The sequence below is a fragment of the Panthera pardus genome, unplaced genomic scaffold (genome assembly GCF_024362965.1).
Source record: "Panthera pardus isolate Hobbes unplaced genomic scaffold, ASM2436296v1 HiC_scaffold_6, whole genome shotgun sequence".
NCBI lineage: Eukaryota > Metazoa > Chordata > Mammalia > Carnivora > Felidae > Panthera > Panthera pardus.
The window spans coordinates 140,738,365-140,753,344 of NW_026526991.1; the positions used below are offsets into that span (position 1 = coordinate 140,738,365).

Below are 14,980 nucleotides of genomic sequence, written 5' to 3' on the forward strand. Positions count from 1 at the left end.
CGGATTACAACCCTGTGGTGTGCTTGTGTAGACAGCACATGCTCTAAAATCAGGACAATACCAAACCGGTGAGCACAGCCCCTGCGGGGTGACCTGTGGATCTGGGAAGCATTCCATACTCTGTGTAATTCCTGAAGTCCTTCCTACCTCGAAGAAAAAGGAAACGAGTCAAAGCACAACATGCCGTATTCAATTGAAATTGTGATTTTTCACTACCAAAAAAAAAATTTGGTGATTCCATTTATCACCTCCTAGAATAATTAAAATCCAAAAGGCTGACAGCACTAAATGTTGGTAAAGCTGCGAACCAACTAGAATCCTTATTCGTTGCTGGTTGGAGACACATCGAGCAATTTTTATAAGTGCATTTCAGCCCCGTGAGCCAGCATGTCTCCGTGCGCGCCCAAAAGATATTAAAACACGTCTACAAACATATTTGTACAAGCTTTTTCATGACAGCCCGGAACTGGAAATAACCCAAATGTTCAACAGCAGCAGGATACAAGAATGTGTGATAGAGGACTTACTCACACGATACTTCCCCCAGATCTTGGAGGAGCGAGCTGCTGGTGCAACGGAGGACTCCAGAATCCTCATGTTCAGTGAAAGAAGCAAGACTCAGTACGCACTGTATTACTTTGTATGAAGTCCAGTGACAGGTTAAACTAGTCTGTGGTGGTAGAAATCTCAAAGCTGTAGCCTCTTAGGGTATGGAGTGAGGGAATTTGTATACACTGCCTGGGGTGGTAGTTACAGGGGTGTATACGGTTGTCAGAATTCACATAACCAGATATGAAAAACTTGTGTATTTTGTTGTGTGTAAATTATACCTCAATTAAAATGTTGAAGAAATCATTGTTAATACACAGATTTGCTTGGAGGGCCAAACATCCTGGCTGGGGTCCTGCAGGCAGGAACCCTGCTCCAAATTCAGCTGCCAGAGTGGCCAGTGATGAGCCCCTGTGCTGTGCCCAGATGCCCCTGCATGCTCCCCGGAACCCACCCCAGGAACCTGCCTTCCATGACCTCCATTTATGGAAAACTTCCTCCAACACGCAGCACAGTGGATATGCTCAACATCAGTGCTTTGGAATTGTGACTGTGTTCCACACATTTCCAGTGAGCAGTTTATTACTTAGGCTTTAAGGAATTTATTACTTTCAGCTTTAAGGGGCTGTGTGCTAATATTAGATTGTGCTAACTGTGGTGTGTGAGTGCCTGGCTGAAGCATTCAAAGTAAGTTCCTTGTCGGAGTTTTGTTCAGGGTGTGAGTCTGTATATCTTTAGCTGACATTGAGATATAACTCATTTGTTCAATTAGTGCTTAATGCCTGACTGATAACTGTACCTCTAGAAAAAATGAGTTTTAGTATGAATATGTCTGTACATGACATGTCTATTGTACAGTGGAACCTTAGAGTGAGTCCTTTTTCCTGATTAACTTAAAATTTAAACATGCTTTGTTTTCATTTCTGAATAAGCTTGATTGGAATGGGTGCATTTTCTTTCCTGCCGGTGCTTTCTGCTTGATGATCTCTAAATTCTTGAGGGCACTTTTACCCATTTGGGATCTCCTTAAAGCTCCAGCTTGCATCCTTTGGCAAAGTGAAATTAATTTTGTGACAGTGAGGAAATTTTGCTAGATGTACGGTCCCTCATATGTATCTTGAAATCTCGAATCTGTGTACCTTAGGGCTTTTGAAGTTTGGAAACACCTATATACTAACCCTTTACCTATTCCTTCCCATAGCCCTCGTTAATGTAGTACACCACTTTTGCTCCTGGTGCTGAGTTGTTCCTTCTGTGCTTACACAAGTTGGGAAATCCATTCCTAGTCATACGTATTGTTCTCCGAAATACTGCCTTGAGCAATCGCAACAAAATCTGTGAATTAAAATAATTTAGAGAGAGTATGGGCTTATTTTGCTCCAGTTAGACTTTTAAATACGGAGAACAAACTGGGGGTTGATGGGGGGGGTGAGGGATGGGCTAACTCGGTGATGGGCATTAAGGAGGGCACTTGCTGGGGTGAGCACTGGGTGTTATATGTAAGAGGTGAATCACTGGGTCCTCCTCCTGAAGCCAAGACTGCACTGTATGTTCACTAACTTGAGAATAAAAAAAATATGTTTGCGATTCAAGGAATCGTGAAGGGATTTATTTAAAACATTGCATTCGGCTGGAATAGATCCCAAGTCCTGGGTTCCTTTGAAGCGCACATGCCTTTACCTGGGTCTTTCTTCGTGTCCTACGTCAGCTCCCTGTCAAGAAGGCAGCAGCCGTAGATACCAGTGGGAGGCAGTGACAGGAGCAGGGAAGCCTTGTTTTAAACCTGGCACCGTTGCTGTTTTTATAGGCTCGCCCCGCCTCCGTGTTGAGCGGTGATAGCTTTCCAGTCTGGCTTTGTGTGCCACTGCCCACAGCCCAGGAAACCCAGCTGATGACTACTTTTTATTGCTGCTGTCGTGGAGTCTGGCTAGAAGTGGTGGTTGCGGGGTGGGGTTGGCGCCAGTGGCTGTACGTCAGCGCAGTGCTCGTGGGATGGTGTCCACTCTGTGCTTCTGGGCACATCGGATCAGACCCCTCGGTCACCTGGGGAAACACGTGGCACTACGGGAGCTGACTCCAGGCGCTTTCTGGAGTGTTTCTGTCATGCCAGTGTAGGTCATTTAAAAGGGGTAGAGGCGGGCACCAAAATCATGGAAGATGAGAGAAAAATGGAAGGCAGTGTCTTTGAGGGGTTGACCCAGGGTCCTGGGAAAACCCTCATCAGACAGCTGACCTGGACCCTGTGCAAGCCTGGTGCTTGGTTCCTTCATGCTTCAAGTGTACTTTGGCCTCTTGCATCCTGCCTTGTGGATGAGCAGGGCTAGGCACCCTGATTTTAGATGTAAACGTGTCCAGGCTCTCCTTCGTGATTGTCTTGGGAGACTTAGGGCTGCAGTGGACCTTGAACAACGTGGGGGCTTAGGGGTGCAGACCCCCGCACAGTGGAAAATTCACAGAACTTCAGACTCCCCCCAAATTTACTAATAGCCTGCTGTTGACCAGAAGCCTTGGTGATACCACAGACAGCCAATTAACACCTATTTTGTGTATTATGGGTATTATATACTGTATTCTTGCAGTAAAGCAAGCTAGAGAAACAAAAACGTTACTAAGAAAATCATGAGGGGAAAGGAAATACATTAGCAGCACTGCCCTGTATTTCTCTGAAGCAGCCCGCATGGAAGCTACCCTGCCTAGTTTAGACCCGTGCTGTTCAAGGGGCAACCGTGTTTCAGTGAGGGAACGTTCAACAGATTGGGCCAGTAAGATTCATATTTCCAATTGCCTCAGAAAAGAAAAGAAACTTAGAGCACCATAAAATTAAACTGTCTGGTAATACCATCGACCTCACGTATGAAAGAAACTACTCGGGTCTGTGTGTCCATGATCAGTCATTCTGTGGCTCTCTTCCGTTGCTCTGTGGGTATGTTGACATCTAAGATTTTTTTCTTTTTTTTTTTCTTTAGCCTTTAATGGTACAGTGATTGATTTTAACGATTTCCATATTTGACATTGTTTTTGATCTTCTTTTTACTTTGTTCCCTGCTTTTTGCGTTCTCCTCCCCACCCCCCCTTCCTCATCCCATTTTAATTGTTGGGTTGTTCTGTTTGCGTGTCTGTGTGTCGCTTCCCTGTGGTCCTGTTGGTGTGGCGTTCTCTCCTTTCTTCTTGTTCCCGCCCTGCTGCTGTAGCCCCACAGGCTGTGGAAGGCGGCCGAGCAGGTAGGGGACCTTCCTGTACGTCCACACCAGTGCCCCCCTCCCCGCCGTCTGGTCAGCTTCCAGCGGTGGGACAGACTAGAAGTGGAGTGCGGAGCCTGGCTGGGGTGTGCGGGCCGCGGGCGGAGGACTGGCACCCGGCATGACCTGCTCTCCCAGACCTCTTCGAACGTCGCGCACTCGCGACAGACACTTCCGTGTACACAGTCAGTGGTTTCCCTGCCGGTTTGGGGGTTCTGTCCGTTTTGCTCCACTTCCTGTGTTTAGCGACCCGTTTCCTGACTTGTTTACTTCTGAATCGGCCTTCTGTGGCGCTGTGTTCTGTGTTACTCAGAACGTCAGAGCCCTTCCCCACCCAGCGCTGGTCTGTGACACGGCTCCCCCGGGGAGTCCCAGGTCCGCATCACACGGGGTGGAAGCTCCTGCCGAGGCCGGCTGCGTGTGCTGCTCCCCATGACTGCGGGGGGAGACCGTGACCAGGAGGGGTAGGAGCAGCACGTTTTAACGGAGGTGTCTTTATCTTAGTCCCGTGCGGCACATGGTTAAGATCTGCCGCTGGGGAATTTTAGCATACTTCTTCAAATAAGTTGTGAGGGCTGTGGCACTTTTTGGAAACGTGTTTTGGGCCCCATCTTTTTCTACCCAAGGTACCACATTGCCTTCCCAAGAAAACAGGTAGAATTTGGGTTTGTAATATAGCTTTAATTACGTAGCTCTTACCTAGAAATCGCTGGTGAGAAGTCAACCCAGCATGTTGTGGAGGGATTCACGGTGCCGAGAGAAGATCTGTGGGCCCCCCTGTGTTAGATAGCGCAGTTCACAGGGTGCTCCCGGGCTCACTGGGCTGTTGACACACACACACAGCCTCCCTGACCTATGTCCCAGACAAAGATGACCTCCCTCTGCTGGAGGAGAGCCAGGGCACAAGCAGAGTTTCCTTCTCGAGCTGTGAGTTCGTGTCATGTGTTCTGCTTCTACATCCTGACCTCTAAAAATACATCTTTTGGGGTGCCTGTGGTAGGAACTTCTCAGCAAACGAGGCTTCCTATCCCTGACAGCCTGCTAGCCAGACGTCTGGGCAGTTCCAGCCCTTTTCCGTTGCGCAAGACGTGTGGCACGTGTCTTTTCCTTCTTATTTTTGTAAATGTGACTGATAGTTCAGCTGTGTGAAAGTCCAGCATAATCCTAGTAAGGTGTTCCTTTCAGAACTGAGGTTATCAGACTGGAAGTTAGCAGGCATCTTGGAGGGAATTGTGCACTTAGTGCTTTTAGTTTGAGGTTTTAGCAAAGAAATGCTCACTAACTGGTAGGAAGCACAGCCCCGGTTCCTCCCGCACAAACTTGAGCTAACCGCACTGTCTCCTTGCTTGCAGGGGACCTCGGGACCTGACCCAACCACCGTGTATGTTGACATGCGAGCTCTGAGGCACGACAGGTACGATGAGCTTCCGGGTTTGTGTCTTGATGGCCCCGCGTGCAGGGCTGTCGAGAGGGGGAAGGAGCTCGGTGTCCGTCCTGTCTGAGCATGGTGGCCCCGAGCCAAGCAGGAGAGCTGGGCCAGCCTGAGCCGCGGCATCCCTCCGCTTGTGCTCTGTTCCCGCGGGGCAGGCGACTCTGTGCCTGGACCCTGAGGTCTGCAACGGGGGGTAGGGGCGGGGGGGGGGTGGTGACCACACATGCTGCTCTTCCTTCACCATTCTGGCTGGGGACAGAGTCACACCTTTTCAAGTCCCCAGTGCTCCGCCCACGTTCCTTTACTTGAATTGTAATTTTCTGTGAAGACGTTTCTGTGGAAAATTAAAACAGGACTGAAGTTACCTTCTGTGCAGCTTCCCAAGCAGCCTTGAGCAGAAATGAAAGGGGGTCCTTTGTAAGTTTGCCTCAGACTGGGAGGGGGCAGTGGGGGGCGTGGAAGCAAGGTGAGGACCTTCCTGGGAATTTCCTCCCCAGCCAGGAGGAGGATGCGCTGTCTTTCCTACAGACTCCCCCTCAAATAGACTGTTTCTTTTTGGTAACGAGGGACATGCCCGGTCGTTGTTGCAATGGGACAAGTGAGTGTAGACCTCATACGGGTGTGACCAGTGGGGGCCGATGGATGTGTGGTGATGGCCAGAGGCCCGCGTGTCTCCTTCCCTTGCCTACGAATGTGTGTCCTTGTGCTGTACAACAGTGGGAAGAATGGAGTTCATGGTCACAGCTGGTGGCCTGGGCGTGCTCCTGGAGGAACACGGAGTCGTCGTATGGGTGTGTTGGGAGCGGGCTTGTGGAGACTGAGGGGCGGCCCGTGCACGTGCCAGCCAGCCTGGAGAGGACCACCCCGACTCTCGTGGGCATTCCCAACAGGGCTTGTGCCCCGTGGATGTTGGGCTGTGCCTGCTGAGCACAGTTTGGGGAGTAGGGTGGCCAGCATCCAGGAGATGGGGGCTGGGGACACAGACGACACTCTCCTGTTGGGCACAGTCAGCCCCCCACGTGCGATCGCAGTGAGCTGATGTTGGGAGGCACCACCTGTGTTCAGCCGGCCACGTCCCACCTGGCGCCCGGGGCCCTCGTTTCAGACCCTTCTGTTCAAGGGGCACCAAGGTTAGAGCCCTCTGGCGGAGGCCCCTCCCGGAGGCCGAGGGCAGAGACTAGCACGTGCCCACTGCGCCTCGCCGGCTGCCCCGCCACGAAGTCTCATCTGGAGCATCTTCATGGTTCAGAAACTTGGCTTCGAAGCGTTCACGTAACTTGCTCCAAGGGCATGTACACGTTTTCACGTAGTAACTTCTGGGCTTTAGGACAAATCGACTTTCCCCCCTAGAAAAGTAACCTGGAAATAATATTGTGATACTATTATGCCTCTTATACCTTCTTGGACGGGGGCTGGTCCAAGAATCCCTGTTTGAGTAACACACCGTTTTGTGTGTGGCCTGGAGCTCGAAACACACGGGGCGCAAACACCTGGGTCAAACCACGGCCCTTTCCCCCAGGAGGGTGGCCTGCAGTCACGGAGCCATCAGAGCAGAGGCTGTCATCTTGTGTCCACGGGTCCCAGAGCATCGGGGGTGGTGGGACTCGGGGGCTGAGTGTTCTTTCCTGGAGAAGAGCAGAACGGTAGGCACTCCCTGCAGTGCCCGTGACCTTGCCTTCCAAGGTCCTCGGCATATCTTTCCGTGGAGGAAACGTGCCACGAGGCAACATGAGGTGGAATCAGGAGTGGGGGCATGGCTGAGGGGGGTGGGGGGCGCCTCAGATGCAGGAAGCGCTCCGTGGAGACTTACCGGCTCTCCGACCCTGGAGTCCGGCGGCCTCTTAAGTGACACTTCTGTCCTAACCTGTAATCTCAGGTGCTTTTCTCTGATGAGGTCATCTGAAAATGAAGGAAACGTCCTCGTGAACCTGCTGGCAGTCGCACGTTACAGAGAGAACTGGGTGGTGCTGCTGATCACCATGGCCCGTGGTCACGTGGATTCGTGTCGGGGCGCCCAGCTGGCTGCCGGGGTCAGGATGCACCGGAGGCGCCCGCGTGTGCCCTGCCCAGGCCGCTCCCAGGAGAGCCCGGGGCTGCACACTTGTCGCTCTGGTTTGGCCGCCCGCCCGCCAGTCACGCTGTCTCACGTCCTCGCCTCTCTCCCCTGCCATCCAAAGACACAGGTGGCCCAGAGCTGAGGGAGGTCTTCAGACCCCAAAAGTTTTGTGCTGGACTTAGCTCCCCTGCCCCTCTTTCCGCCTTTGACTTCCGGAAACCAAAGCCAAGAGGCCCTGGAACCTGACGGAGCCACTCCTGCAGCGAGGCCTGTCCCCGGAGCCTCCCTGCGGGCGCTTTCTCGGGGTCCTTCGCTGCCTCTTCCCGAGGGCCGACTTCCCACGACCTGTGACCCATAATCGACCTTGCAGCCAGGCTGTGGGCCGGTCAGGGTGCCGCCCGGGCCCTGCTTCTCTGAAGCAGAAGACCTCCGTGGCACCTCCCCCTCACCTGTCCGGTTCCTGCCTCCTGGGCCGATTCTCCTCCTGTGCGGTGAGCCGTGCCCCCGGGGCCTCCGGTCTCCACGCCAACCCCCGACTTTCAAGTCCAGTCCAATTCAAACACCATCAACCCTGGATATTCCCTAGAGAAGCTGTCCTCCAGCTCAAGTGTCTAGCCTCACTTCTGACCTTTGTCAACATGTAACACGTGTGCCCTACGCTGCAGCTGATGGCGACGGAGAGGCTCTGCGGTCCAAGTGAACGGGGTTCACCTCTGGGCAGGCCCTGTGACCTCAGTGTCCCTGTGCTCAGAGGGGGTGTGGTAAAGCCAGCCTTCCCAGGGACCCGTGGGGCCACAGCACCAGGGTGACCGGGGGTCCCGGCGGGGCGCAGGTGAAACAGAGCTTTGAAAATATCGACTCTCTGTCTTGTCACCATTAGAGTAAAAAAAAAAAAAAAAAAAATGGGGCTCTTGTCCTGACTTCCACTGTATGAAGATTCAGTTGTGGGATTAATTACTCTTCCTGCTGCTCTAGAACACTCACTGGGAGCCCCAGGGCACCTACGTAATTATGATCTAATTAACTTGGAGAGGGTTAGCCTGTCAGCGTGTTAAGTGCAGTATCCCCAGAAAGAGACTGCATTCGCATATGCACGCATGGAAAGACAGGTGACAAAGGACAGCCACATTGTGGAAACCTGTGATCAAATAGATTTCCCAAATTGATTTGATTTGTACTGGACTTTCTGTGTCTATTTTTTTATTTATTTTGATTTTTTTAATGTTTAGTTTTGAGAGAGAGAGAGCACAAGCAGGGGAAGGGCAGAGAGAGGGAGACAACAATCCGAAGCAGGCTCCAGGCTCTGAGCTGTCAGCGCAGAGCCTGATGCGGGGCTCGAACTCAGGAACTGTGAGATCATGACCTGAGCTGAAGTCGGACATTTAACCAGCTGAGCCCCCCAGGCGCTCCTCTGCCTCTGTTTTTAATTCCCATTGTTTTCTATGAACCACAGTGTTTGGGAGGTCACCATGGAGAACATTTTTGCCTCAAGTGGCAAGGATAATCCTGCTCCTACTTCTGGAACAAATTTAGTTCCACTGTGCACAAGGGAAATGATGGCATGGCTTTGGGACTACTTAAAAGTGTTTTTAAAATATTGTTTCTAATATGTTCATGTAAGATGAATTCGTGGTCTCTCAGTCACCTCTAATTGGATCTTAAGCACTTGCATTTTGCAGACTTGAGATAGGACGGGGCTGCGGGGGGGAAATTTTTCAGCACTTAAAGTAATAGTTTTAGGAGTTTCATCTTATGGATACAATGTTATCATAAAGCTTTCTTAGCTTCCTTACTCCTCCCAACCCGAAGTGCTAAGTCTCAGGAAAGCAAGGATAGTCCATTAATCCCTGGTCAGTGGTTAACCAAGGGTCAGGATCCCGTGGGAAGTAGGCACAGAACAGAAGTGCACAGGTGAGCTTTTGACTCAGTCTGTGGCAGGAGGGGGCTGGATGAAGACAGACCAGCTGGAATGAGACCCTTCTTTTGATTGGCTCCTGGTATGATTGGCGTGAGCTTCTTCGCGGAACCTCACATTACACTTCTTACTGAATCTCTGATTTCTGGTCCCACGGTCCTCTGTGGCTGTCCAGGAGGTGTGCCGGGCACCTGACTTGCCCAGACCCTTTGTGGACTGAGCTAACCCCAGAGGTTCTGCCCGGAAGCAGATGACACAATAGTTTCCCTGCCGTTCGATTGGACGCAGGACCTGTTCCTCCTGGGTTCGTGGCCACCCCTTGTGGCAGGTGAGCCTGAGCACGTGTGTTCTTTGTGTTCTGTTCCCTGCGTGTCACACAGAATCAAGGGTACCTACGTCGTAGAAGCATTGTGATGATCAAATAATTTCATCCGTGTAAACAACGTATCGTTCTTGAGGGTGTATAGATAGATAGGTGCTTGTATGTGTAGTTACAGATTGGCTTTTTCACCTACTAGTATGTATCGTCCACCCTTATTTCTGCTTCTGGCTGTCTGCAGGCAGGCGCACGCTCTTTGAATTCATTGTTTAGCCAACTAAGTGGCTGCTTCATAATCGAAGATTTATTTTTTTTTTATTTATTTTTTTTTTTAATTTTTTTTTTAACGTTTATTTATTTTTGAGACAGAGAGAGACAGAGCATGAATGGGGGAGGGGCAGAGAGAGAGGGAGACACAGAATCGGAAGCAGGCTCCAGGCTCTGAGCCATCAGCCCAGAGCCGGACGCGGGGCTCGAACTCACGGACCGTGAGATCGTGACCTGAGCCGAAGTCGGATGCTTAACCGACTGAGCCACCCAGGCGCCCCAGTATAATCGAAGATTTAATTGATCAGAGTTGTGGTGTGGGTTTTGTGCATTCCTGAAATACTTCTTACAGAGTATTCTTGAAAATCAGACGACTTTACCTCTGGAGATAACTGGATAAAAAAAAGAAGAGTTCACACTTTGCAAAGTGTCCCTTACATGGTAATTTCGGGGTGAATTTCCAGCCTCCATCTACCCTGTAAGGCCAAAATCTTCTCTGGAGTTTGTGGCTTCCTTAAAAAGACGTTATTCCCGGGGCGCCTGGGTGGCTCAGTCAGTTAAGTGTCCGACTTCAGCTCAGGTCACGATCTCGCCGTCCATGAGTTCGAGCCCCGCGTTGGGCTCTCTGCTGACCGCTCAGAGCCTGGAGCCTGTTTCGGATTCTGTGTCTCCCTCTCTCTCAGACCCTCCCCCATTCATGCTCTGTCTCTCTCTGTCTCAAAAATAAACGTTAAAAAAAAAAAAAAGACATTATTCCCTTTTGTCTCCTTCTCCTCTCTTCAGAGTCCAACCCAATGTACACAGCCTCTCGAAATCTCCTTCTGGGCTGGGTGTGCAGGCAGAGAGCCCCAAAGCCATATCTGAGGAGGCCCTGGGCAGGTGTGGGAGGCAGGGCAGCATCCCAGCCTCGCACTAAGGAAACTTCAGGAGATGGGGGAGGCAGGCTCTTCCCCTTGACTGCTTTCTTTATTTACTTTCCCCCATCCGTCATCCCTTAGAGACTGTACCCCTTTTAAACCCAGTGCTGTTTCTGCTCTTTGCACCCCGTTCTGACACCTGCTGTCCCGTCAGGAGATCCTGAGAGGAAAAGGAGGAACCACAAACTGAGGCACTGAGACCTGGGCACAGTTCTGCCACCACCTGGAAGTGTGACCTGAGACCCAGTCCCTGAACCTCCTGGGCCCTCGTCCCCAGCACGAGGGAGGGAGTTCCGGAGGAACATGCCAGTTCCAGCCCTCTTTCTGGCCTCCCCTTCCCACCCAGTTCTGAATGATTGGGACAGATTTTTGAGTCCCTTCCGCAATTCAACACACTGTTGAGTTCTGATTAAATGTTCCTTTACTTTTCTAGAACATTTTAGGTTCTTCTGAGAAACTGTTCTGTGGTCTTTTTTCAGTAAAGACCAAATTTAAATAATTAAATACAAATAAAAAATAAGTAACATAATGACTAGTTTTTGTTCCACGGGCTTATTCATTAAATCTTACCCTGAAGACCACCACCAAATCCTGTAAATTGGAGTTGCACATAAAATACAGGACAGCCAGTTAGATTCGAATTTCAGATAAAAGAGGAATAATTTTTTTAGGACAAGTATGTCCCAAATAGATAGACATGTACTCTAAAAATCATTGTTGATCTGAAATTCACATTTAACCAAGTGTCCTGTATTTTTATATGCTAAATCTGGCCACCCTGCCCTAAAATCAGACATCTGTTCTCACAGCCACCGTGTTACCAGTGCTGTGTTTCTTCTCTGACAGTTGAGGGACTCCGTTCACTTCCTGCCTGTTCCATGGGGGAAATCTCCCACCGCAGAGAGCCGCCTCCTGCAGTTTCTTTTTCCAGAAGAAGTTGTTCACAGTCTCCCGATTACCCGTGAGCTGTGAGCCCGCGTGGCCAGAGTGCCTTGAGCCCCTCCTGGGCATGCCATGCAGGGAGTCCGTCACTGCCAGCTGGTAGGAGCTCTGTGGCGTGGGTAAGGCCCCCTCACGCGTGGTCATGATCTCAGGCCTCGAGAAGGAGAAAGGGTCCGGCAGAACCCCCGCAAAGGGTGGGGCCTCTGTTCTTACTGTACCTGCTCCCTTAGACGAACTGCTCAGAAGGAAATGCCGGCTGTCCCCCGTTAGGTGAGCACCCCGTCACCTCCTTGTCCTCTCTTCCCTCCTCATCGTGTTAATGTACACACACATGCCGTGTTATTTAATTAAATGGCCAGTAGTGTGTTTTGGTAGGTGTGGAAACATACAGGCCTGTGAAAACCCTCTTTCTTTCTTCCTGGCCTGCTCATTCAACCTGTGTCTTTATATCCTGCTAAGTTACCCTGCTCTCACTGTTAACAAAATAACCACCATAACAAAATGTTTGGATGCCATTTGATGATAGGATCTTAATAGGTTTCACATGTCCATGTAAAGCCAAGGGCATCCACCTAATTCTTTCACATGTGGCTGTCCTATTACTGTCTCAGTCTCATTAGAGACTCAGTCACTGTCTCATTAGAAAGTGAAAGTTATTTTAAAAGGAATGAATCCTAGATACTTTTTCTTAGAAGTGAAGCATCTCTTTGCTTCAGTAAACTCATTCTTTGATAGTCTTTTTGTGGAGGAAAACCTGGCTGCTTGCTCAGACGCAGGCCCAACCACTGCTCAGGGCTGGTGCAGGGACCACGGGGCCAGAGCTGAGGGCTGGGTGTGTGACAGGCGCCACGAAATGATGGGATTTGTTCGTGGTCAGCTTGTTGAAGTGACATGTGACCTCCTCCCACGCCTCCTGCTTACCTGTGATTTTACAGAAAACTGCAAGCAGGCGTGCAGCTTGGTGAGTGCTCTTGCCTTCGTCCTTGTGTGCTGGAACATTCTGCTTAAAGGGACAACTGACAAGCTCAGAACAGACCCCGGGGGAGCCAGGTGGACTGATGGACCTCCAGACAGGATCCTCCAGACAGACAGGCATAGCCCTGTTGAGAACCCGACGAATTAGAGTCCCCAAAATAATGTCCAAATGATTAAATTTTACCTGAGAACCTACCCTCGTACCACCTTCAGGTGCACAGTTCGGCTGCATTAAGTACGTCCACGTTGCTGTGCACCCTTCCCCCCCATCCGCCTCCAGAACTTCCCCTTCTTCCCAGACCGGAGCTCCGTCCCGTGAAGCACTGACTCCCCTGCCCCCAGCCCCCCCCCCATTCCACTTTCTGTCTTTGTGAATTAGACTGCTTCGCGTACCTCACCTGTGGAATCACACGGTGTCTGTCCTTCTGCGACTGGCTTATTCTACTGAGCGTAGTGTCTGTTGTGTACAACCCTCCCAGGAGCTTCCCGGGTGCAACCCAGCACGGCCCGAGGGAAGATGATGCCCCTCCAGGGGGGTGAGGGAGGTGGCAGTTAGAAGGAGCATGGGAGTTCCCCTCGAGGCTTGTCTTGGGTGACAGCCAGACGACTGCATCCCCACATCTGCCCACCAGATCTTAAAAGATTATAGAGAGGCCCCAACTGAGTTCAGTCATATTCCCAGCACCATGTCACCATCCAAGGCCATGTCCTTGGAACAGCCACTGGGAGCAGGAAAGGCACGTGGAACCCGCATTCCAAAGACAGAGGAGGGGTGAAAAGCCTCTGAGTGCCCGGGTCGAGCTCACAGGTCATCGAGTGGTCACATCTTTTTGACCACATTCCCCAGCATGTCCTCAAGGCCCATCCGTGTCGTAGCATGTGTCAGAATTCCTTGTGTCTTAAGGGTGAATAGCGTTCCATTGTAGGGATGGACCATGTTTTGCTGATCCGTCATCCACTGGTGGGCACTTGGGTGCTTTCCACCTGTCTGCTATTGTGAGCGAAGCTGCCGTAAACACGGGTGTGCAGTTATCTCTCCTAGACCCTCCTTGCAAACGTTTTAAGTATATACTCAGAAGTGGAACTGCTGGGTCGTTGGGTAGTCCTATCTTTACCTTTTCAAGGAACCACCAGGCCGTTTTCCACAGTGGCTGCACCATTTTACGTTCCCACCAGCAGTGTCTGCATCCTCGCCAACGCCAGTTAGTGTTCCTGTTTTGATAGAGTAGCCACCCCAGTGGGTGTGAAGCGGTATCTCGTTGTACTTGTGATTTGCATTTCCCTGATGACCAGTGATGTTGAGCATCTTCTCGTGCTTCTTGGCCATTCACGTGTCTCCTTTGAAGAAATGTCTGTTCCAGTCCTTTGCCTAACTTGATTAAATTATCTTACTTTCGAGTGGTAGGACTTCTTTATATTCTGGATATTAGTCCCTTATCAGATAAACGACTTGCACATATTTTGTGCCATTCCATGAGTCGCCTTTCGTTCTGCTGACTTTATCAGTCACAGAGCTTTTAATTTTGATGTGGCCCAATTTATCCATCTTTCGCTGCCTGTGCTCTTGGTGTCGTGGGATTTTTCTTTTTTTTTTCATCAAACCCGATGTTGTAAAACTTTTACTCTCTATGTTTTATTGTAACATTTTTATACTTTTACCTCTTGCATTTAGGTATGTGTTCCATCTTGAGTTAAAAGGTTTTAAATGACATTTTTAAAAGGCAGGGGCTGTGTTCTTTATAAATGTCAATTTCATAAAGACAGAAGGGGCTTGGAAATGTTCCTCGTTGATGGAGGTTAAAGAGACATTACAACCAAATGCAAAATGTGGTGCTGAGCAGGTCCTATACTTGGGGAGGGGGTGGGGGCGCAGGAAGTGCTGTAATGGCCATTATTGGGCTAATGGACAAAATGGGAATGGGGACCGCAGATGAAAATGTCAGATCAATGTTAACGTTCTTAAGTTGGCAACTGTCCTGTGACTGTGTATGAGAATATCCATCGTTGTAGGAAATGCATACTAAAGTACTTAGCAGTAAAGGGTCGTGTGTGCATGTGTGTGTGAGTGAGAGAGAAAGAGAGAGAGCGAGCGAGCAGGGCAGAGAGCACACAAATGGTTAAGCAAATGAGTAAAATGCTAGTAAAATGGGTGAATCTGAGTAAGGGATATTAAAACAGTTCTTTGTACTGTTTTCATTTTTGTAAGTTTTCCACCGTTTTGAAATAACTTTCAAAGAGGAAAAAGTTTTAAAAACAAAACTCTTAACGTATGAAGTCCAGGAATGATTTTTCAGGTCACTCTTTTCTCAAAAGGGAAGGGTGCACGTAAGTTAACTAACCCCTTACTGTGGGAGGGAGCAGAGCCAGAA

General features: G+C 50.1%; 1 protein-coding gene across 9 annotated transcripts in view; it reads left to right on the top strand.

Annotated features, from left to right (window-relative positions):
- DIP2C (disco interacting protein 2 homolog C) overlaps positions 1-14,980 on the top strand; it is a 413,035-nt gene that overhangs the window by 379,772 nt on the left and 18,283 nt on the right. For 5 of the 9 annotated variants that reach the window (XM_053896045.1, XM_053896047.1, XM_053896044.1 and 2 more), the window contains 2 exons: positions 3,741-3,770; positions 5,141-5,202. In XM_053896045.1, coding sequence (XP_053752020.1) covers positions 3,741-3,770; positions 5,141-5,202 — 92 coding nt within the window. Of the gene's footprint in view, positions 1-3,740; positions 3,771-5,140; positions 5,203-10,848; positions 11,053-14,980 lie in introns of those variants that run through there. The other 4 variants (XM_053896046.1, XM_053896048.1, XM_053896049.1 and 1 more) reach the window with 3 other exon arrangements.